Raw genomic sequence first — 23747 nt, forward strand, 5'->3', positions numbered from 1 at the left:
GCAGGCGTCCTACTTTGTAAGTACGCTTATACTATAGCAACGCATTCACAGGCGAAGTATTTATAGGCTGTTGCAGGCTTGGATAATGGCTTGACGATGAATGGTGAAATTTCAACTGAACTTCGAACCATGATTACATGTATTATAAGATAAAGTTTTACGAATCGTACAGAGTAACACAACCAATCGTAACAGTAACGTTTCACTTTTCGTTGAGCGTAACAGGATTTATCGTAACAGTGACGTTTCACGTTTTGTTCAGTGTGACACGATGAATCGTAATTTTGGCGCTTCATATTTCATTGAGCGTAACACAATCTATCGTAACAGTGACGTTTTACTTTTTGTTGAGTGTGTCACGATAAATGGTAACAGTGAGGTGTCACGTTTCATCGAGAGTAACACAACTCGATCAACCGTAACAGCGACGTTTCACGTTTTATTGAGCGTAGCACGATCCATCGTAAGTGCGAGGTTTCACGTTTCGTCGAGAGTAATACGACCAAACCTTCCATTTCTGAAAGCTTGTATTAACAATATCGAACAACGTCGGTAATCTGGTCGAGAATCTAAAATTAAAACAGTATAGTTACGTCACCAACGTAAGTAGCGGTTACTTACAACAGTTCATCTAACAGATTTTGAACTTGAATATACTTCGGTCAAAAGCAAAATCATTTTTTTAGCCTTGCATGTGAAATAGTTTTGACTTTTTTGAATACCACAACGCTTTTAGTTAACACTCCCCATTTTAGACACCCCTTATAGGCTTAACACCCTATTTTCAATTTTTTTCTTCGTCTAATTATTAAAATCCCGTCTTTTTTAAGGGGTGTTTATCTGATGATGCCCTAGCTTACACCCACTCAGTGTTTACCTTCGTCACTTGTACTCAATGAAGACATTTCAGGAATATCAAGTAAGGTAACTAACGTACCCCTTATGAGATCTCTCTGTTCAGCTAGTGAGTATATCACTTTATCAAAATCGTCGCACGGTTCTTTTAGCGCACACATCTTTAGATACCTATAAAAAATAAAGTACGAACAGGGAGGTAAAAACAAGAGAAAAAGATTGTTGACAAATACAAGAAAAAGTGTAATAAATTAAGTCATGCCGCATATTAATTCGTTATAAACCAACAAATTCCAACTTAAGTTCTTTCATACTCAACATATTAGTATTGAAGTTAACATGATGTTTTTGAAGTTCCTTTACCGATTATCGATATATGGTTTTAGGCTAACCAGATGTTATTGAATTTCCGCGCCCGAAGGCGTAGGAAATTCTTTAAAACCGTCGTTTTTTTCTTTTGGAGCATTTTTTGAGAAAAAATCGACCCTGGAATTTCACGTTCCTCTGATTTTTTGTTATCTAAATGTCATTTTAGGCCAAAATTGGTCCAAAAATTAAAACTACTTTATTTTTGACAAAAAATTGCCACAGTTAATAAAAAAGGTATGCTGAACATGGTGGTGGCATCAAAATTTTGATTTTTTGTCAACTAAATGCCATTTAAGACCATAAACATTTCAATAGCAAGACTTTCAACCATGAATGATAGGCTATATTTTTTTTTAGCATTTTCTTTTAAAATATGAGTTTATTATGACACGTTTCGTTTTGTTTGCGTTTGTTGTTAGATATGATGTCACTTGTGTGCTTTATCTTCAGAGCTTCATGCACCAAACCTCTTCGAATGTTTGGCACAATAACACAACGAATTAGCAGGTTGTCATCAAATATTTTTGTAGCGAGCGGAAATTCTTAGAGTCCCCAGGGCTTCTTGTTTAAGTTGGTTTATCCTGTGGTCAATATTACTATATTAACATAAACCGATGACTAGTATCAAGGCTAACCTGGTGTTCTTTTGTTTGTTGAGCGCATAAAGCAAGTAGTCAGCAATTACTTCTTCTCCAATCACGTGATCGGGAAATGTTCCTGCAGAAATAAGTTATTCAATGCCACAGAAGTAAAACCTAGTTTTTTAACCTTAATTTGTTCAATGTTATTTCGTGTGAATTGACTAACTATAATCATAGTCATAAGAAAAAGAGTTAGTCTGGTAATTCAGGGCCGTCCTATTGTTCACAAGCAGATATGCTTCCTAAATCGAGGTGACCGGTTTAAGACTGCACAGAATTATCAATAATGGCTGCTCTTGGGGAGTATTACTTTAGTGAAGATGATTTTGATGCAATCTTGGCTGTTATTGATGAAGATTTATTAGAGAAAAATCGTGATTTAACTAAAGAATTGTCCGAAATTGTTGAAGAAATAGTTGACGACCCTTCTGAAAGTAGTTTTTCCTGTGATATATGCTTCAAAACATGCAAAACAAAACGGGGAATCACAAGACATCGAAATGCGAAACATCGTCAGCCACCAAACCAGTTAAATGACAACAACCTTACTACTGCTGAAACCAAGCTCCATCTGTTATACTTTAAGAAGTAACACCAAGTAAGCAAGCCCAATTAAGTACAAGTAAACTTTCTAAAGATGAATGCTCTAGTGAGAAGACCAGAAATTAATTTGTCAATTATGTTATTACAAACGACGAGCCAAACTTTTCTTATAGTCTGGTCAGAGATGTGATTGGTAGTTTTAAAGGTGATCCTGAAAAGTTTTATCCGGCCTTCTGCAAATCTGTTTCAGAAAATATTGTTTTCAGAAGTTATCAAATCGAAGCTCTATTCTCCTTGGTTTTGAAATGGCTAATCACGTAAAAGAAAACACTGCAGAATTTTCTGCCCATATAAATTTTTCACCCAAAGAAAAAAACATAATCCAATATCTAAGTGCTTACGTATTTAGTACCCTATATCGTCGCATTAGGAGATCAAAAAAAAATCAAGAAGTATGCTTGGAGTTCAAAGTTTAGACATCTTATTAGCTGGAAAGTCGTGTCTTGTAAAAGACGATAAAAATTCTGATTTAGTAAATATCAAGGAGGGTTATGGTCAGTAACCGATGATGTTTTCAGAACTTTTTGTTGTGCAGAACTTGAAGTTCGTACTGCGACAATTGATAGTAAGAATATTGTTTCAGACCTGCTTGAGAACCCTGTTGTGCTTTGTAATTACAACAAAATAACATCACACTCAACCGAAAAAGTCACAAAAGAATTAGCAATGAACTTAGTTGAGCATCTCATCATGCTTTATGTTCGTGTTTGTGTTTTTTCATTTGTGAAAGATAAATGTGAGCTGCACAAAATTGCATCAAAACAGAAAAAAGCTCGATCACTACGCACTGAAATCAAGAAGTCTTCAAGCAATCTTTCAGATAGACATTGACACTAACAGTCCAGAATAGTGACTATAAACCTGTTGCAACTGCTATTTTTATAGCAACAAAATTTAAAACAATATTATTTTGGCACATGGTATAATAAATAATTATAGTAGTCTACAAAAAGGTCCAGGTAGTGTATATAGGTTTTAAGGTATTTTAAAATATTTTTTATTAATGTTTGTGTTAAGCAGATAAAGCTTTAAATTGATATTACCTGTCATCATTTGGAATACAGTGGTTGTTCTTGCTTATTAAGCAAATTTAATGTTTTTTATAAATGTGTGGCTATAAAAATAACCGTTTTTAGTTTCTTCTTTCTTCCAAGTTTGTTTAATTGCTCTTACGGCATGGCACAGTTTCGATATCAATTTCATGACAGTTACCAGCCATGGGTCGGAAATATTGTGTGTTTTAATTGTGTTGTCATTATAACCAAAATCACGGATTGATGGGTTATCTTCCTATGACCAATTGCACGTTGACGACAAAAGTAGTTTTCAAGGGGATCTTGAAAAAATCTTTCTGTCAGTACATATGGAACTCCATTATTAATTAAATACTGGATTAATTCTTCAACAGTAGAATGGACAGTGATTTTGATTCCTTGGTAGGTTTTCCATGAGATAAACATAGTTGCTCTAATATTATCTGTGAAATTACCAGGCCTATCAGCAATTGAATCCTTCCACGTTTTGAAATATCCTAGAAATGTTTCGGTCAATCATAAGAATCTTTCATCATCAACAGATGTGTACGGTTTAAGAAATGGTTTACGTTTAATTGCTGCTTCTTTGGTATTCTTGACGTTGAGAAAGTCGAAAATTGGTCGAACACATATTACAATATTTGGCAGTTCCATTAGCTTCTGGTGGTCCATACAATTGAAGAGCGGTAAAGACAGCTTTGCTTAACACTTGTGCTGCCAGACGTACATTCATGACTGAATATGGTGTGAGCTTATGTGGTCATTTGTTATTTTGGGAACAAGATGTAACCTACAGTCTAAGTCATCAAGGAATAACTTTGAAATATAGTTCCAGGTAATATAACTTCCATCATTTCACATATTTCTGGGACATGTTGCTGCAAGAGAATTACTCAGGCAATTGCGGGCTGTTTTATATAAGTGTGGTAGATCTGAGATGAAGTAGATGGACCGTTCCTCATCCGCCATCACATTCAAAGTGCGTTATGTTACGTCCACTTCTGCATTAATGTCAGCTACACGGGTGATGTTTAGGTGCATATGGTACATTCGTCGGTCTGGAGATGCTCCATCACTTGTGACACCAACAACTTTTATGCCACATTTTTCCTCCAGTATGCCAACCACTTTCCTAAAGAAAGAAAACAATTGATGTGACATTGGTAGTAGCAAAATTTGCAAACGAAAATTTTAAAGGATTTACAATGCTGCTCACGAGAAAAACATGAGATGCAATTTCATCAATCTTTTTCAACGCAACATAATTTAGATCAATTTTACCAAGGTCAACAAAACCGATAAGATCACTATTATGCTTATCCCACACAAGACTTTCTTGAATTTTCATTTCATCCATTAATAATATTGCATATTTCTCATGTGGTTGTAATTTGAAGACCATATTACACAATTCCTGGATAACGTCTTTGTTAAAGCCCTGTTTTGGACAAATATAGTTCTTATAGTCCCTTAAACGACGTCTACTAGGAAGAACCAAGAAACCACTGTCTTTTTTATCGTCAACACAAATATCATCATAAAAGGCGGGGGATTTTGCAGTTAAACCCAAGCAGTAACGAATGATCATAGGATGATAGCGAACATCAGTTTTCGATGATGATAAATATTTCTGCTGCTCTTCCCAAAAACATTTCATGAATGGTGATATCTTGCGACTAGTTGTTGACATAATTTTTATGAAATCTTCACCAAGACGTTTTTTGACTGGAACTGCACAAGTGGAAATTTCATCTTGCATTTTATTTAACTCTTCATTAATTCTTTATTTTCCAACCGATGACTTTGAAGGGTTTTTATGATTCGTTCTGGAAAAGTCATGGAAATTGGTGCTTTAAGTTTGGCAGGTGAAATTAAATTGTCCCTTTTCCTTTTCAAACTTAGGCTTTCTTTTGATTCCGACCTAACACATTTCAATCATTTTTCAGAACAAGGTGGAATAAGAACTATGCAATTTGGAGATCGATACCATTTGCTTTGATGAAGAGGTGCACTAGTGCTATCCTTGATGTTAAATACTTTTGGAACACAGTGCTCAAGACAGCTACCAGCAAAGTGGTCAAACCTAGGCATAATTTCAAATCCATAATTAATCTTGTTAAATATGTAATTGTATTAAGTTTCAGTGAATGAGAATGTCATGTTTAGCAGGAACGGACGGTAAAAAAACACGAACAGTGAAAACAAGATTATTACCAACATATATCTCAAACTTTGGAACTGAGTGGATAGCATCATGACAGGCAAGAAAAGCACAATCACCTGTAGACTAATTTCAACAACTGAGTTTTAGAAATAAAATCTGTAAATGACTTGTACCGATCAGTAATGACATTTTCCACTGGATCAATTTTTTTCTGCAAAATAGATTGTGCTGATTGACGAGGCTTAGAAGATGTGGAGGATGAAGGAAAACTTTTGATAGGAAGGTTTATTGTAGGGATAGTACTGGGAACAAGTGTTGTTCTGCTAGAGTGATTACGATTCATTTGATTTTCGCTGAGTTGCTTTTCACAAATATATATTTTCTTTCTTTGAATTCTATCCCTTAGAGCATGATCAACTTCCCTATCTTTTATCACAACAGCAACTAACTTTTCTCTCCACGACTTGTCAAATTGATTCTCACCAGCAGGAACTTTAAAAATAGATAGACCTATATATTTAGCTCTTTGTGAAACTGTGCAACCGTATATAGAGCAATTTTTGCCAGGCATGTTAAAGATAATTCTGTTTAAATGTTTGTTAATCCTATGTTTACAGTAACTAACCTGCGTGCAGTCAAAGCACTGGGTACTAGGTATATTCTGCTAACAAAAACATAAACAATAGAGCCACGCGATTCACCAGACTCTTTTTCTTATGACTATGCTAAGATATAAAATTTCAGTCCAGCCTTTTCCGCGGGTAACAATAGTATCGGTCAATTATTACTTGCGGAGAAGGTAAGCCTAAAATTGTCTATGCAAATTTGAAGATTTTTTCACTGTACGTAAAATCAAGTTTGTAAAACTTGTCTGAAAGTGTTTTGTTATACAAAAGCTTACATACCGGTTAATGCCAACTTGATTCCGGTCATACTGTCTTGTACTTCCGGATATGATATACCTACATAACAAAAATAACATTGATATAAACATTTTTTCTGCGATGAAATCAGTTCTTCCAGCATTGAAAACGTTGCATAAAAAAGCTAAAAAAACTATTCTGAATAATACCTGGAGTGTCGAGCAATAAAATTCTTGGAGATTGAGACATCTAGAATTAACAAAACTATTAAGTATGACAATAAAAGTCGGTTTAATGCACGTAAAGATAGTGGTCTCATGGACTTCAAAATTAGGACAAATACAAATACCAGAAACGACCTGCAGTACATCAAACAACTATATACCACACTTACTTTTATGGATTGCATGACAGACCGTGTTACACCAGGCTTTTTACCAACGGGAGTAGCTTTTCCTCCTGCATGTAGAAAAAAGCATATCACATAGTAAAAAGTGGTTAAAATTGTTTCTGCAAACCCTTTTACGCTTTCCAAGATGCAAATTTTAAAGTTATCTAAACTCGCTTTGTTAAGCTGTAAATAAAAACGAGAACGTTTGTTTTCAACAGTAACATAAAAACGAATTGCATTGAACACTCAACATCCAATCTGAACCACATCCGCTATGAACAACATTCGCTATGAACAACCATCGCTTTGAGGAACATTCGCTATTAGCAAAACATTCGCTCTCAAAAACATTTGCTCTCAAAAACATTCGCTCTCAAAAACCTTTGCTATGAACAATATTCCCTATGAACAACATTCCCTATGAACAACATTTCCTATGAACAACATTCGCTATGAACAACATTCCCTATGGACAACATTTCCTATGGACAACATTTCCTATGAACAACATTCCCTATGGACAACATTCCCTATGGACAACATTTCCTATGAACAACATTTGCTCTGGACAACATTCACTATGAACAACATTTGCTATGAACAAAATTCGCTATGAACAACAATCGCTCTGAACAACATTCCCTATGAACAACATTTGCGCTGAACAACAGTGGTTCTGAACAATATTTACTCTGAACACTATTTACTATGAACCACATTCACTGTGAACAACATTCACTATGAACAACATTCATTATGAATAACATTCCCTATGAACAACAATCGCTCTGAACAAAATTCGCTATGAACAACATTCGTTATGAACAACATTCGTTATGAACAACATTCGCTATGAACAACATTTGCTCTCAATAATATTCGCTCGAAATAACATTCACTATGAACAACATTCACCATGAACAACATTTGGTATGAACAACATTTGCTATGAACAACATTTTGGCTATGAACAACACTTGATGTAAACCTTTTTTGATATATCAGAGTGATTAAAGCAACATTCTAAAGTCATTTCATTTTACTCCTATACGATAATTTTAACCAGTTCTAAACTTTGGACATCAACTTAAGGTGAAAAAAAGTCTTGATTCATCGCAATCTTAAACGTATTTCAAGAAGAATAAAAGAAACAAATCCAAGTTACCAGTGGTTAGACATTATGTAATGTTGTAATTGACCATTTCGGACATAGATAATAACAATTTGTGAACCAGCACCACACTCTCAGGATAGTAAATAGTGTTGGAAATATGTAAACAAGAATTATTTTCACCAAATAGCTTTACAGGTGTATTTGCATTGACATAAAAGCTTCACCATTAAAGTAAGCTAGCTGGGTAACCCAACAGTGAACTTTATGTTGAGTGATAAAGTGTAGGTAAAACATTCCGTACATATAGGTATTGTGTAGGTATGAGTGTTGGTTTAAATAAAAATCCCTGTCGTTAACAATCTAGCTAAAACTATCACCCACCATTTTTATTATGTGGAATAACTTGTCGTGAAAGCCCAAAAAATAACTCGCAGTAAACGTATCACAACCTGGTGCATTACGACCTAAATAATGCCTGTTATTGTATCAATTAGACCTTCATCCAACTTTAACACAATGTTAAAAGTATAACTAACTAAGTATATTAAACATACAAAAGCATTAATTAACCATCTGAAATGTTTGTTGCAGCCAACCTATAACCAATTTTACTTTTTAGCTGAGCAGCTGGCCAAAATAATTAAGAATTATCAACATAGCTAGAAAGTATGATTATGTAATTATTGTGACATGCAAAAGGTCAACAAAAGGGGCCTCTAAAGCTTAACACCATAATGATTAATGATTGGTTATTTGTAACAATCAGGGCTCATGAGTGGCTTACTACGCGTGAGCAATTCCAAAAGTTGGAAAATATATTGCATTTGTTATTTGTGGTTTTAACATTTCGCGTCTGATTCGCATGACATCCTTTTGACTGATAGACAGAACACGGAAATATTAATATGGGGACTATGTAACGAGCACTATTATTGGTAAAATTCATTTTGTGCGAACTTTTTTTGCCAATTTTACTTTTAATTGTTTCACTTAAACTTATATATACAATAAGCGTTTTATGTGAAATATTTACGCCAAGGATAACACAAAACATTGTGATAAGAAATTTTTACCTTTTGACATAAAATGGCGTCTTGCAGAGTTTATAAATGATGACTTTCCAACATTAGGAATTCCACAAACAATTACTTTATACTGTCGTTCATGCAATCCTTTCACAGGTGTCTCACACTATAAAGACATTGGATATATATCAAATTTTAGTGGCTGAAATAGCAACAATCCCTTCACACGTGTCTCACATTATAACAACAAGATAGAAAATTTGGGGAAGATGTAATCTATTTTATATAAGAAACAAGAATTTTCACTTTAACCAAAGATTATAATTTTACGTGTGGTGTCTGCTCTCATTTTGTACTGATATTTTGACCACTTTTTTTATTATTTTAATGTGCGTTATAAATTAAAAAGTATAGTACAAAGCCATTGCTGGGACTATTTGCCTTTTCTTAAATTCAGCCTTAAATTAAAGGTGTATTAAAGCAACTGAGATATATATAACAATTACCTGTTCAGATTTGACTCTATTTTGTTCTGTAAAAATCTGCTTTAACACTGGCATAACCTGAAAATAAAATAAATGCAATAACTTTCTAAACAAAGGTAAAACAAGACTATGTCAAAACAAAAACATTTTTAACTTTCTAAATTATTATTTTAAATTACTATTCTAAATTGGGCACCACCTTTCACATTGATGTCAGGTTTTCAATTTTTATAATATCTAGTCTTAAATAAGGTGCATGAAGTAGAAACAAAGACCTAGCTAACAACAAAGCATCAGCTTAACTTATTCACTACTGCAGCAACTGTGTGCAAGAGCAACATTGTACCTGTTTAATAGCATGATTAAATCGAGCGTTGCAGTTACTAAACAATACTGCATCAGCATCATCATCCTTCAATATTTTATTTGAGATTTCCTAAACAAATTTAAAAAATAAAACAAGTATATTTGTAATTAAGAAGGTACCAGGACACTATAACGCGCAAATTTTAATTATTGATGAAATCTACAGGCTGTGAATATAAATTGCCAGTATGCTCTTCCTTATTTTTAAGGTAAAGAAATGATGGCGGAATAGCCTCATACAGACACAGTTAGCATATTATTATAAAACTAGTCGTTAGCTCGTGGAAAAATCCACAGGTTCGCCCGTCGCAGCTAGGCTACCATTTTGCGTGACAGACAGATGGACGAACAGACGTATACGGGCATTATAACAGAGATTTTTAAATCAAATTTGTTTCTGTGTCTGTATTTTTGATGAGCTCTGTAAGTTTATTTAGTAGGCCTTTTGAATGTGAAAAAACAACTGATACCTTTTCCACTTGACATAATATGCAAAGATGTAAATGACTTTGGTACAGTGAGGCGCACAAACCAATTAATTTAGCTTATGAACTAGTTTTGATAATCCAGTTTTGTTTCAATGTTTTTCACACATCAGTGCAGTTATTTAATCAAAAACATATCACAGTGATTTCAACAGCTACTTTCCCTTGCACCCTTTCATATTGGATTTATTAATATTTAAAAATATGCGTACACAAACCTTTGTCTTCTTTTCATCAGCAATATCTATTTTGTTCATTAGTATTATTCTGGGTTTATTTGCATACAAATCCTCAAATTGTGGATTGGTGCTGGAAAATGGAACCTAAAGAAAACACCAACCTAATTGCAGTTGTCCCTGGAGTTATTCTATTCACTATATAGTCAGAAAATCTTGAACCCTGTCCCTTGCTCTACAGCCTTTTGGAACTGATTGCAGGTCACAAGCGCAAAATTGTAGATGACACTTTTGTTTGGAAGGTATAAAGGCAGGTTTACACCTGTTCCATTTTTCCCAATCAAACAGTTTATCTTTGCCAGAGCGAAAAAACTTCTATTCAGGTGTTTTATTTTGCCAATTGGGTAAAAATCCCTGAAAAGCATTGCTAAAAGGTGGAATCACTCTTGTCGGACCGAATTTATTTCCCTTAACATTCCCCAACTTCACAAATGTTTACTCTAAAGAACGATTTTAATACTCTTTTAAACATCTTTTTATATTATTTGTTCATTTATGTGACATTATCACTTACTATTATTATTACAAACAATATCACAAACATTATCACAAAAATTACCACAAACAATATTTGTTTGCTTCGCTGGTACAAATTAAACACAGGATATAACAACAACTTATAGTTTCAGGATGAATACCTTTGCATGTTTTAAGACAGAGAGAAAGGTAAAAAATGACGTTAACGCGATGTCTTTTCCAAGGAAGAATCGTGCTGATCCTTTTGACAAGAGAATACAAAACACTAAAACTGAAAAAATAAACTTACTCTAGCATCTCGTATTTCAATAACACAATCACAATTATTAACAATGCCCCTCATTGCTCGCATGCCTAAATAAGAAATAAAGAAAGAAAATAATAGCTTGCAATTTGCAAACCAACATGTACATCCGAAATTGTTGAATGATCAAGAAACACTTACAGTCAGCCATTAAAGTTTATTTCACGCTCCTTTTTTTTAGCTGTCATTGCATCATATTTAAAAATAACACGAAAGATATCCTTTTATTGTATTACAAATTAAACTTAAAGTTATAAACGTCTGCTAAATTAGTGTAATATTCAACAAACACTGACCAGTTTGATGTTGCAATACAAAACTAAAAATCAAAAGTACAGCTTTTTGCTTACTTGCATTCTACATTACAAAATCATTTATTATCTGACTACATCCCGTCTAAAATATAACAACACATTTGCTTGGGAACTTACTTTTGTATTTCAGGATAGTTCAAAATTGAATGGAATTCAGTTTTGTCACACTATTTAAATAATGGCTTTCCAAACCAGTTAGTATGAGTCCATAAAAAACCCTGTTATAATAAGGCACAAACGAATTAATTTTTTTGTATCAGTTAGGTAATATTTAATAATAGCATTATTACCTTTCGCCATATGGAATGGAAGAACTCTGTGGAAAATATCTGGTAAGAAATAGATTGGAAACTTGAATGAAGGTCTGCTTGCCATTATGCGTGTTAAATTTAATTTTCTCTCTATAATATTGTTATATATTTAAAACCAGTACTCAAACTTAACTAGATTTTAAAGACAATTTTGATTTTAAATAAGTCAAAGTATATTAATAATTTTATTTTGACACAAAGCAAGTCTAAAATATGGCTACAATAAACCATTTAGTGGAATGAAAATAAAATTAAAAATGTATCTCATGCCTTAATTTCTCATTATTTATACTGGAAAAAAAATAAAGTGTGAGGAAGTAAATGGCATAAAAATACACAACAAGGTATATGCATAATTATAAGTGAAGAAGGTTTTTGTGTCATGCATTGGTTTTCAGGATTAAAATACGTTGTTTTTTGTTTAGTAAAAATGAATGTTACAAAACTATGGAAATGTCACAGCGGGTGGCTTAGTTTATTTGTTCAGCAATTATTTGCCACAGTAAATCTTTTCAAAAACAAAAATTTGCATTTGCGTTTGTAAAAATTTGTTGTCAAAATGTTTTTGATGTCTATTATTCTCTAAATAAATAAGTAAATACTGAATTAAGAAAAAAGTATTTATTTATTTTTTGGGCACACATCACAGACAATTATAAAGGACAAATTAGCAATAAATAACAACAAACAATAAATTTTTTGCCTTTCTTTAAAAATAAAAAAATTTAGAAAAATTTGTAAAAAAGAAAATTTTGGAAAGATATATATACAATACAAAAATAATCACATCTTTTACATTTCATCTGATCAGTTTATATGTAAACATTGACATATTGTCAAAACAACATGGCGGAGGTGACATATTTACACTTTAATAATTGTTAACACAAAGATCTTAATATTATTTACAAAAGATAACTAAGAACTCTTCCTTCAAATACAAACACAACAAAAAAAGTAATGTTTGCAGGCATACCATAAATTGTTGTGATTCAACATAAATAATATAAAAACAGCATACAAAATAACCAAATGTCATATTTTTTTGAGGAGATTTGAGAAGAAAACCTAAATTTAAAAAATAATTGAGGACATTTGAGATGTGAGGAGTTATGAGGAGGCGTGGTAACCCTGTACAAACACTCATAAAAAATAAATTAATCAGGAAAATTAAAAATAAAATAAAGACATATGTGAAGATTTATATACCCTGCCTTATACATAAAAATATATTTTTTCAGATGTAACATATGATTAAGAGCTGGAAAAGATGTGTATGATTTGTTTTGTTTTTAATCTTCATAACAAGCTTTGATAAACCTACTAATTAATGTATGCCACTGTGTGTTAAAATAAATAAAGCACTGTTTTAGGGGTTTATCAAGGTATATGATGATGTAAATATGTTTTAACCTATCCAGTTTATTATTCTCAGTAATGTTTCGAATAAACGCCCCCTTCTATGAAACACCCCCATCGAATAGACGCCCCTCCTTTTCAGTCATTTTTTAAATAAACGCCCCCGTCGAATAGACGCCCCTTCCTCATAGGCAATAGTGAAAGTATACTTACTTAATCACTTTTATCCTAAATCTTAGGTTTAAGGTTGGAAGCATTATGGTATTACTTATTTACCCTGATTATCATTTATACAAGCAATTCTTTCTGAGTATCTAAATTCTGCATAAGTATTTAAACTGTAAAGACTTATATCTGGGAAAACAACAACAAAAATTTAAAATAATAAAAAGATTTATAGAGAACTTTTTAAGCTCCTTTATATGAAATCAACAAGCCGTTTGTTTTATGATGATTGAGCATTATGATGATTAGTCAATATTTCATTCATTTATGTATTATTTACAAAATTGTTTGAATAAAACATTACATATTTATTTTAATAGTTTAAAGTTGATTGAAAAATATATAAATTATGTCAACACACTATCGTTGGTAACCTTGGTTTCACTATCTTGAATCTTTCCTTAACCAAACTTGGATTGTTTATCAAGGTGTATGCTAAAAACCGATTAAAAGCAACTGAGTTAACAATGTGTTGTCTGCGAACAATACATCTTGAATCAGTGAACAAACAATAACCGTCTTCTAAAATAGTTGAATCGCTCTTGCAAGATTCATTTAATAAAATTTGACAAAAATATCTCATAATTGGGTTTTTATATGAAGCTTGAACATGCAAGAAACCAATGTATGCTAAAAAACCACTATCAAATTTTTGGAAAAACTTGGAAATCATTGCGGTATGGTCAATTTGTCCAACAAACAAAATGCTGACCAAAAATGCTTTGAAAGATCTGGATAAGCATGATACAGCACCAATAACGATATTGAAGAAAAAGAAAAAGTACATGGCAATATGGTAAATTTTCAAATTTCTTACATAGATCGCAATTGTTGATAAGGGCTTCACAGTGAAAACTTTGTATGCCAGCAGTAATTGTAGGAGATAAATTATCAAAGGCATAAGCAAGTATGATGCAAGGTACCTTAAAAGATTTTCCGCAACTTCTTGAACAGATGGAAAATCAACTGCCAAAACAATAAATCCATATATCAGGAAGAACAAAATGAAAAATACAATGAAAAAAACAATCATCCCCCAGGTCATGTATGCAACCAAATAACCAGGAAAGAATAAATTGTAATAAACCATTAATCGATAGTTAACAAGTTTGGAAATATCAGTTTTTTTGCCAGCATACAGAGTTAACACATTTGCACGGTGTGAATAGATAAAGTGAAGCAGTAGCAGACCATACACTATTCCAGTTACAGCAAAGGAAACATAAAATGAAATGTAAAAACCTTCCATTGTTTTCTTAAGTGTTGGGTATATGTTTTCGGTTGAATTGATATTAGACTCCAGTGAAGTAAGAAGAATCCCATTTGCTTTACTGAAACCATATATGGATAAAACAGCCAGATAATAATACACAATCATGATAACCACGATAGATGATAAAAACACAGTAGAAAACTTAAACCAAGGCTTGCTGTATCTGCTGTACAATCTTTTAAGGAAGTTGCTGCTATGAATATCTACAGCGTCTCTTGAAAGGACATTAAGCGCTTTCTTCACATAAGTAATTTGATAGTCGTTCACTAGTTTATGCTCCAGTAACGGTCTGCAGTACACTCCTTGCTTCAAATTTATGTAACAATTTTTAACAAATATTCCAAAAAGAGCCAACATGCTTAAAATGCTGGGTAAGTTTTCCATAACATTTACCAAAATAAGTTCCGTAACATTAAAGGAGCAGGAGTAATAACAAGACTGTAACAACACAAAAATTAATTTCCACAATGTAAACAATGCACCAAAAACATACGCCATGACAACATATGAAGAATTAATACAAGCAAATAACGGAAAGTTTATCAGTCCAATCTCTATAATATAAATAGTACCACAAAAAGCCTGCCCAATAACCCCAGGCAGAAACACAAGAACAGTGGAACTGTTCATTAAAAGATGCACAATATCTCCAATCATTGATGCAAAAGCAAGTATTACCATGAAGCGATTTTTATCATTGTCCAGTAGAAACAGAAATGGTGCAATAACTTTAACCTGTCTAGTTTTATAATATTCATAAGCATAAAGTACAAAGATTATCAGCAATGAAGGTATAACAGTATAATGCTGCAGCATAGCTATACTCCACACTAGTTGACATGTTGCATTTGTTGAGCTCATCTTGTTTAGTTGCTTTTCTAAAGAAAGAAAAATAAACGCTATGTCACTCTCCTGATTTCTTTCTAAATTTAGGGATCAGATTAGCTAAATATATATAAAACATTTAATAAGCACTTTAGTCATGTGACTAGAATGTCTCAAATTTGATAGCAGGATTTAGTCTGGTCTTATAATTTATATAAAATTGATAAAATTCTCATATAAAACAAAAAATATATATATTTTCATTTGGGCAGATATCAATGCTGAAATTTATATAATCTGGATAATAATATATAATACTAGTCGATAAAGCCGATGGAAAAATCCACTCAGACAGGATAACAATGAAAAAGAAGTGTCATGTGAATTTTAGTGATATCACCATCCACAAAAGAAATTAATTCATTTCACATTGCCTCCATTGTGTGGAGCTTAAAGCACTAATAAAGAAAATGTGCATGATAATGTGCTTTGATGAACGGTTAAAGAGATAAAAAGGTATAAAAATTTTTCTGAGGTCAGCAACGTCCCCACAGAGTACAAATTTTTTTTTATAAATTTGTATATCAGTCATCATATACATCTTGAAACGCTGATAAAAAATGTATAGGATCGTGTGCTTTTGACAAAGAGTTGCAGAGACAAATATAGGTTTTTCTACAGGCTTTATCACAAGGCAAACGGAAAGACAATGGGAAAGATCTGTCATATAAATTTTATTGACATCGGCAAATATTTTAGTATATTGCACACTGCCCTTTACCAAAAAAATAAATCTAAAAATGTCAAAATGTAGGTGTGCAAGAAGTAATTCCTATGTTAGCAAAGATGTTAATAAAATCTTACACAAAATGTCAAATGAAGTGTAATTCTACAAAATTTTGTGTGGATAAGGCCCAAGAAAAATCCACTTAGGCAGAAGGGCAAAGAAAAAGATCTGTCGTATAATTTTATTGATGTTAGCAAATATTTAAGTACATTGCACATTTCCTTTTACTAAAAAAATAAATCTGTAATTGTCAAAAAAGGATGTGTGCAATTCTAGTTGATCACAAAGCGACAGTAACACAGTTACAATAACCGACTGTCACAACATCTTATGTGATTATGTTAAAAACCTTTAGTATTTTAATCTGAAGTGTCAAAAAGAAAGGCCTGCAAGAGTAAGCACATATCTATGAAAATAAGTTTTTTACACATTTTAAACATTGTTTTTTTCCTAAATGCTTATACAACAATATCAAAAAGCCATAGTTTGGAAAACATCAAATTTAAATCTCGAAAAATCATTTACTCAGTTGCATACAATCTTCTCCCGTAAAAATATACACAAAATGTAAAAATTAACTGGTTAATTTTTGTCTGATGATCCGTACTGCCCTTTACTAAACATTTTAAACTGAAATGTCAAAGAAGCAGGGAGGGAGCAAGGAGTAAATTTGGAATAAACAAATTTTATTGTTTGTTTTTAAAGAAACAAAAAAAATCAGTTCATTCAGCATGTTGTATATTGCCATTACCCATAAAAGGTTATGAAACACATCAAATTATAGAAAAATCAGTCATTTCAGTGCATACAGTCCTTGGCCAACAAAAACAGTTTCAGTGAGAAAATTTAGTAGTTTTATTATCATCACGAAACAATTATTATATTATATATATATATATATATATATATACTACAAAATTTTGTAAAATTATCAACAAAAACATGAAACCATGAAATTTTCTTCCAGTAAAAATGAGATCACATACTTTTTCCCAACAAAAGTTTACAATTCGAAATATAAACAGACATTAGCTTCACAACAGCTTACAATGAAAGTAATACTACAAAAATTTGTTCTCCCAGTATGTTGCATGTGAATGCGTGTACACTTAGGACCATTTGATTTTCAAATTAAATTGAAAATCAAAATTATTCACAAATTTTGAATATTGATTTTCAATTTATATAGTTGAAAATCAAATGGGTCTAATGGTACACGCATTCATTCAGTCTATTTCCATAAAAGTTTACACAAACTTTCAAAAAACAGCACTTCGCAATGCAAAAATATAAACTGACAACCATCCTCTCAGAATTTTTTTTTAAGCTAAAGTCATAAACCCACATAAATCTCCAATCTAATGTCAATAACCCCTGTAAAAATAACTTGGCATTTTGCACGTAGGCTGACAAAAGTTTATCAGGATGAGGAAACAAAACAATAAAAAATAACTTAACACACACACTTTAAATTCAATAAAATTTGTTCCACTTGTCATATTGTGGTCCCCTTGTAAAGTTTACAGGTAATATGAAAAAAATGATACTCTATGGACATAAACAATGATTAACACTCCTAAAAGTTCAAGAAAGATTTTTTAGCTAGCTAGAGTGTTACATCCTAATTTGTGTTCAAAAAAGAAGAGAAGTTTCACTACTAAGGTACCTATAAATACCTAAAAAAAAGAGGGAGCCTTGAAGCTAACATTAGCTAGCTAACAAAACATTAGCTAAGACACTCAGTTATAAATACTGGGCTGGGAAGACTTAGCTACGTCTATAGCACGAGGGTGCCGATAAGCCGCATACGCCGTAAAAAGTGCAGGCGTTTTCGGGCGAGTTCGGTGTTTTGAAAAAAATATAAGGATTCGCCCGAAAGAACCCACACAGGCCCGAATAATGCCCGAAAAAGAAAAAAAAACAGACACTAATGTGATTCAAAAAAACTATAAAAATTAAAATAAACTTACTATGTGGTAGTGAAGTTCTTAAAAAAACTGTTTTTGATGGTTTTTGAGAAAGTTTACTTTAAAAATAACTTATATATAAACTATATTAACTCCTTTCTCTTCAAGCGCCTTCTTCCCAAATATCGTCCGCATGGTTTGTTACAAGGAATTGCATTTCGGGAATGTTCCGGGCGATTTCGGGAAAGTGCGGGCGATTTCGGGGGCAAACGCCAATTTTATTCGAAAAGTCGCCCGAACTCGCCCGTATATATGCGGGCGTTTGCGGCTTATCGGCACCCTCTTTCTATAGCTAGCCATAGTAAAACACATATAAAGGAAAACAATAAAAATTATGACATTCGCAGTTAGTTTAACAAACCAAAACTTTCTATTTCGCTGGAATAATTGTTTGGTAGCCAGCTAACAGCTTTATGCAGCATTTTGAATTTTAAGACAAACACATTAGTTACGCACCAGTGGATACATAATTATGCAAAAAAATGTAAACAAATGCTAGCTTTTTTATAAAAAACGCGTTAAAATATAAAACTCCAATGCGTTTGGATTTGAGAATGTGATTTTCCTTGACAACTTTTAGTGTGCTACATATAAAAACGGAACGTCTAAAAGTATCAAAATTCTTACTTTTCTCAATTCCAATTCACTTGAAACTCCAGCATTCATTTTGTACTTTTAACTTTACTACTTCTAGCTCTACTCTTTACTTCCGAAGTAACTTTTTGTGGCTTTCGACTTAACTTTTCTTCACTTGGACTTTTCTTTCATTTTCATATATTCGTTTTTGAAACACTTTACTTTTTGCATTTTCTTTCTTGTTGTTTTGTGTCGATGGTAACCCTCTTCCAAATTATATGTTTTTTTAATCCACTCTACTTCTCCACTTTGACTTTTCTTGCTTTTAATATCTGCACTTTTTAATGATTGAGGGATCGTCAAAAATGAGACATTTTTTATCCGCTTCTTTAGTTTGCCTTTTGTCAAGAACTTTGTCGAGAAAATTTTATGTTTGTTTGTTTTTACGCCAAGGGAACTTTCTATTTGAATGCCGTCCCGTTCAAAAATGTGTATTTGAGCGAACCATATTGCTTATTTTTATCACGTGGTTTCTAACCGTTGCGAGACAAATGCAAACAAAACAAAAAAACTTAAAAAACTCACGCATTCAGGTGGTAAAAAATATTGCGTTTGCAAAAGTGACAGACACACACATGGAACTGGCGTATTATTATAGAGACTAGTCGATAAGGCCCGTGGAAAAATCCACTTAGGCAGGATAACAGAGAAAAACAACCATCATTTAAATTTTGCAGACATCAGCAGAGACCTTTTTTTAGAAATATGTATACCTGTTGCCTTCATCGCAAAGATCTTGAAATGCTGATCAAGAAAATGTATATGATCATGTATCTTTGACAAACGGTTGCAGAGATATCAAGGTTTAAAGGTTTTTTGATGACGTCATCAAACCGTCCATTCCGAAACGGATACGGGGACCCTGGTTTGAAAAACTTACCCAAATTGGTCCCAGGTTGTCCCTAGTTACCCACGCGGTGAAAAAACATTGACGTCACCACCTCGTTTTCAAGTTATTTGGCCTCAAAGTTTTAAGTGCATTGTAATGGCTTCACTAATCTTAATTAACTTTCCTTTGACGTCAATACTATTTTATCGGTAAAGTTTGGTAAATTACAGAACAATTTTATAGGCGATGTTTTATAGAATTTGTTAAAGAAAATTTTGAAGAATGTAATCCACTTTGCAAAAGTGACACACAGACACACGGAATTAGCGTATTATTATAGAGATGGTTCTGCCATAGCAGAAAAAAAATTATTTTCAAACTTTTTCAAACAATTTTTAAGAATTGTGTAAGGAAAGGTAACAAACCAGTACTATTGTGATAGAAGGAACAATTTGAATAATTGCTTCCAGAGAAAAAAGTAGAGGAAGGAGATCTCATTCTCAAGACATTTGAAAAACATTTCAAACAACCAAGCTCGGAATATGTCAACACTTTACACAGAAATATAAAAGTAAAAAACTGGTGAAGCAAAAAAATTTGATTTAAATTAGCCAAATCAGGGAGTATCCAAAGATGCGCTGCGTCATATGTAAATATTGCCAAAAATAACTATTGTGATAAACTGACATGTATAAAATTTGGTCACCCAGAACCAGATTCCACTACAAACTCTCAACTAAGACAGGTTAAAGGACAAATTGCCACCCTAAGAACACAAACTTTCAACAATAAATGCTTAAAAACACAAACTGTCAACAAGAACAGCTTAAAAACAAAAACTTTCAACAAAGACAGCTTACAAACACAAAATATTCTTAATAAACAAGGAAAATGGTTATCATTTGAAAAATATAAAGAAATCGAACCTAGCGGCAAAAACGTGGTAAAAAAGACACCTGTAAATGCCCGAATAACTTGCCAAGCGGCTACAAATAAAACTTTTGTAACGTATATGGACAAAAGTCATTTATAGATGTAAACTAGAATGTTTATCTATATTTCTCTGTATTTATACTAACAAATGGTAGGATCTAAAGAACTAAATATCAATATAAAATATATACTAGAATGTCATTTTCATTACTTTCCAGTAAGAAATAACATATACAACCTGCAAAACAGCAGCAAAGGAAACTATCATGAATTACATACAACCTGCCAATCGACAACAAATGAAATAACCCTTCTGACAGATTCACGCAATCAGACAGAAGACCTGACTCAAATTATCATAAAGAGTTGGTGGGTCGGGAAAACCTGATACCTTGCAGCAACCTGCAAAGAAAAAGGATAAGTGTAAACATACATGTTTCATCATTTTCTTATGACATCATATGAGGCCTGTGTAAGAAGTGTTATGTTGTACGGTAGTGAGACATGGGCAGTGAAGCAGGAAGATCTTGACCGTTTAGAAAGGAATGATATGAGAATGGTTAGGTGGATGTGTAACGCCAGTCTGAGAGACAGAAAGAGTTCAGATGAGCTAAGAAGCAGGCTAAGTCTCCGTAGAATTAAAGATGTTATCCAGATAAGAAGATTGAACTGGCTGGGGCACTTGGAAATAATGGAGGAGGATAATTGGGTAAGAAAGTGTAGAGACTGGATAGTTCCTGGGGCAAAGCCCAGAGGCCGACCGAGAAAGACTTGGCAGGAGGTTATAAAGACAGACTTGATACAGAGGAAGTTGAGTGTAGATCTAACACAGTCTAGATCAGATTGGAAGAGGGTCATTAATATACCCCGTCCAACCCATGCTAGCATGGAAAATGGATGTTAAGCCGAGAATGATGATGATGATGATGATGATCATCAAGTGTAAACGTAATAATTTTTTTTTTTGAAAAAAGAGCCTTTTGCACAAAAATTGCAGATGTATCAAAACAAACATGACAGTGGAGTAGTGATGCAGGGTTGGAGCCACCTAAATCATGTCTGCATGCAATTAACTAGAGTTAGTAAACTTAACTATTGTTATAAATATCTGAGAAGTTTTAAATGTTAGAATAAAAGTGTAAGCTGGTGGGAAAAAAGAGTGTTTGCCTGGTATAGGAGCCTTCTGGTACATGCTATGAACCTTCTTACTCTTGTTTAAATAGCGATTGTTTCTTTTCTTACCTACAATGATGGTCAAATAGTATTTATATAATATAAATACTATTTGACCATCGTGCAACAGCTATTCAGGCGTGCGATTCATCGCACCCGTTAATTACGCTCTTTACTCTCGTAAAATAAAAAAAATTAACGAAGGAATTATAAAAGTTGATTTTCTACAGCGTAGTTAATGTCGCCGTTTAAGGCTATGCTTTAAGCATCCAAAAATCAATCGTTGTACATCGACAGCTTCAACTGTATCATTAAAAACAGTTAATAACCACTTGTGGTTAAATTAAATTTTTTTAAAAACGTTAATTAAACGCCGTGTTTTTTTCCCGTGTTTAAATTAAATGTGTTTTTTTCTGCCTGTGTGAAATTAAATGTATGTTGAACATTTTAATTTAAAATTCCTAACTGTATAAAAGAACATAACATACTTGTTTTACTTTTAAAAATCTAAAGAACAACTTTAAATTTAAAAACAACTTTAAACTATTCCAAACAAGCCGTCTCCCAAAATCTAACAAACAAAACTTGAAACCTCAATAAATAAAAAATGACTCCCATTTTTACCATTTTTATAGATAATAGATAACCCACGGAGAAAATATAACCCTGGGAACAAGGTTGGGGATAAATAGCACTACAAACAAAATGGCAGACCATTGCAGTAAGTGCAACGTGTGGCACGTGTCAGCGTCTCTTCGTCCACTGTTTAAATTTAATTATATGTTATTTACCTATTATAAGTTACTTCCTACAACGAACCAAGGTGTTTTGTTAATATATTTAGCACTTTTACACCACTTAACACTCACGGGACTGATAAGAGTGAAATAAACCAGAAAAAAAAAATCGAAAAAACGCACGCGCAAATTTTCTAAAATAGATTTACGCGTGCGATGTGTAGCACGCGTGTTGTTTTCTTCGTGGAATTCTCTGATATTGCTGTGATTGTTCGCAAACACCGAAATTTCTAATATAAAGTTGGACCGGCATCCATAAATTGAGTTAGAACATAACTCTTCATAATCTAAATTTAATTTTTGCGGAGCAAAGCGGAGCCCATTTCCTCCTTATATAAGGCAAATATATGTGAAAAGAAAGCACGGTGGATAGTATATAGGATTTCTATACAATTTCCGAGCCTCGTTCCCCTATACATTAAAAATATCAAAAATTCCGTCGTTTTGGGTCAGTTTCCAAGCGATATAATATAGTCATTCTTAAGTATATTTTTTAGTGAGCGAGTCAACATGTTTTCAGCACGGCGATGATGTTTTTGTTGTTTTTTAAATATGGTATTAAGCGTAAATAGTGCCGTTTCAAGTTTAGGTCTAATCTGCCTACACTTTTTAGCCACGTGATACATAAAACACTTTTACTAACATCACATGACCTTTTCTCGGACACATAGCGCCTCAAACTCAAACTAAGCCATATCGCAACTGACAGTAGGGCTTGTTATGTTAAAGAAAACGAAGAAAGAAAGGGAAAATGTTAATCTAGCTAGAATATCACTACTTTTTTGCGGAGCGTAGTGAAGGGGAGCGCCAGCGAGCCGAGCGCAGCGAAGCTATTTTCCTCGTTCCCATAAATATATTAGAGCGTATCGAATTTCCGCGTTTTCTCCTAGTACATCAAATTTCAAA

General features: G+C 32.9%; 1 protein-coding gene and 1 pseudogene across 4 annotated transcripts; both read right to left on the reverse strand.

Annotated features, from left to right (window-relative positions):
• Positions 1-121: 121 nt before the first annotated feature.
• Positions 122-12437, reverse strand: LOC130629530 (mitochondrial GTPase 1-like). Of its 4 annotated transcripts, XM_057442773.1 has the most exons (13): positions 12017-12437; positions 11844-11944; positions 11398-11462; positions 10614-10718; positions 9891-9980; positions 9566-9622; positions 9108-9225; positions 6924-6988; positions 6739-6778; positions 6572-6628; positions 1860-1941; positions 938-1026; positions 122-569 (listed from the first exon to the last, which is right to left on the reverse strand). In XM_057442773.1, exons 3-13 carry the CDS (start codon positions 11458-11460, stop codon positions 478-480), a joined length of 858 nt encoding a protein of 285 aa, XP_057298756.1. In that variant the 5' UTR covers positions 11461-11462; positions 11844-11944; positions 12017-12437; the 3' UTR covers positions 122-477. The 4 variants fall into 4 exon arrangements, with proteins under 4 accessions (XP_057298756.1, XP_057298755.1, XP_057298753.1 ...); XM_057442772.1 differs by having other exon boundaries at positions 11844-12437; XM_057442770.1 differs by lacking the exon at positions 11844-11944 and having other exon boundaries at positions 12017-12436.
• A 1439-nt stretch (positions 12438-13876) lies between these two features.
• On the reverse strand, positions 13877-22971 carry LOC130629813 (stimulated by retinoic acid gene 6 protein-like; annotated as a pseudogene).
• Between the last annotated feature and the right edge of the window lie 776 nt (positions 22972-23747).

This window comes from Hydractinia symbiolongicarpus, chromosome 2 (genome assembly GCF_029227915.1).
Source record: "Hydractinia symbiolongicarpus strain clone_291-10 chromosome 2, HSymV2.1, whole genome shotgun sequence".
In the NCBI taxonomy this organism is placed as follows: domain Eukaryota; kingdom Metazoa; phylum Cnidaria; class Hydrozoa; order Anthoathecata; family Hydractiniidae; genus Hydractinia; species Hydractinia symbiolongicarpus.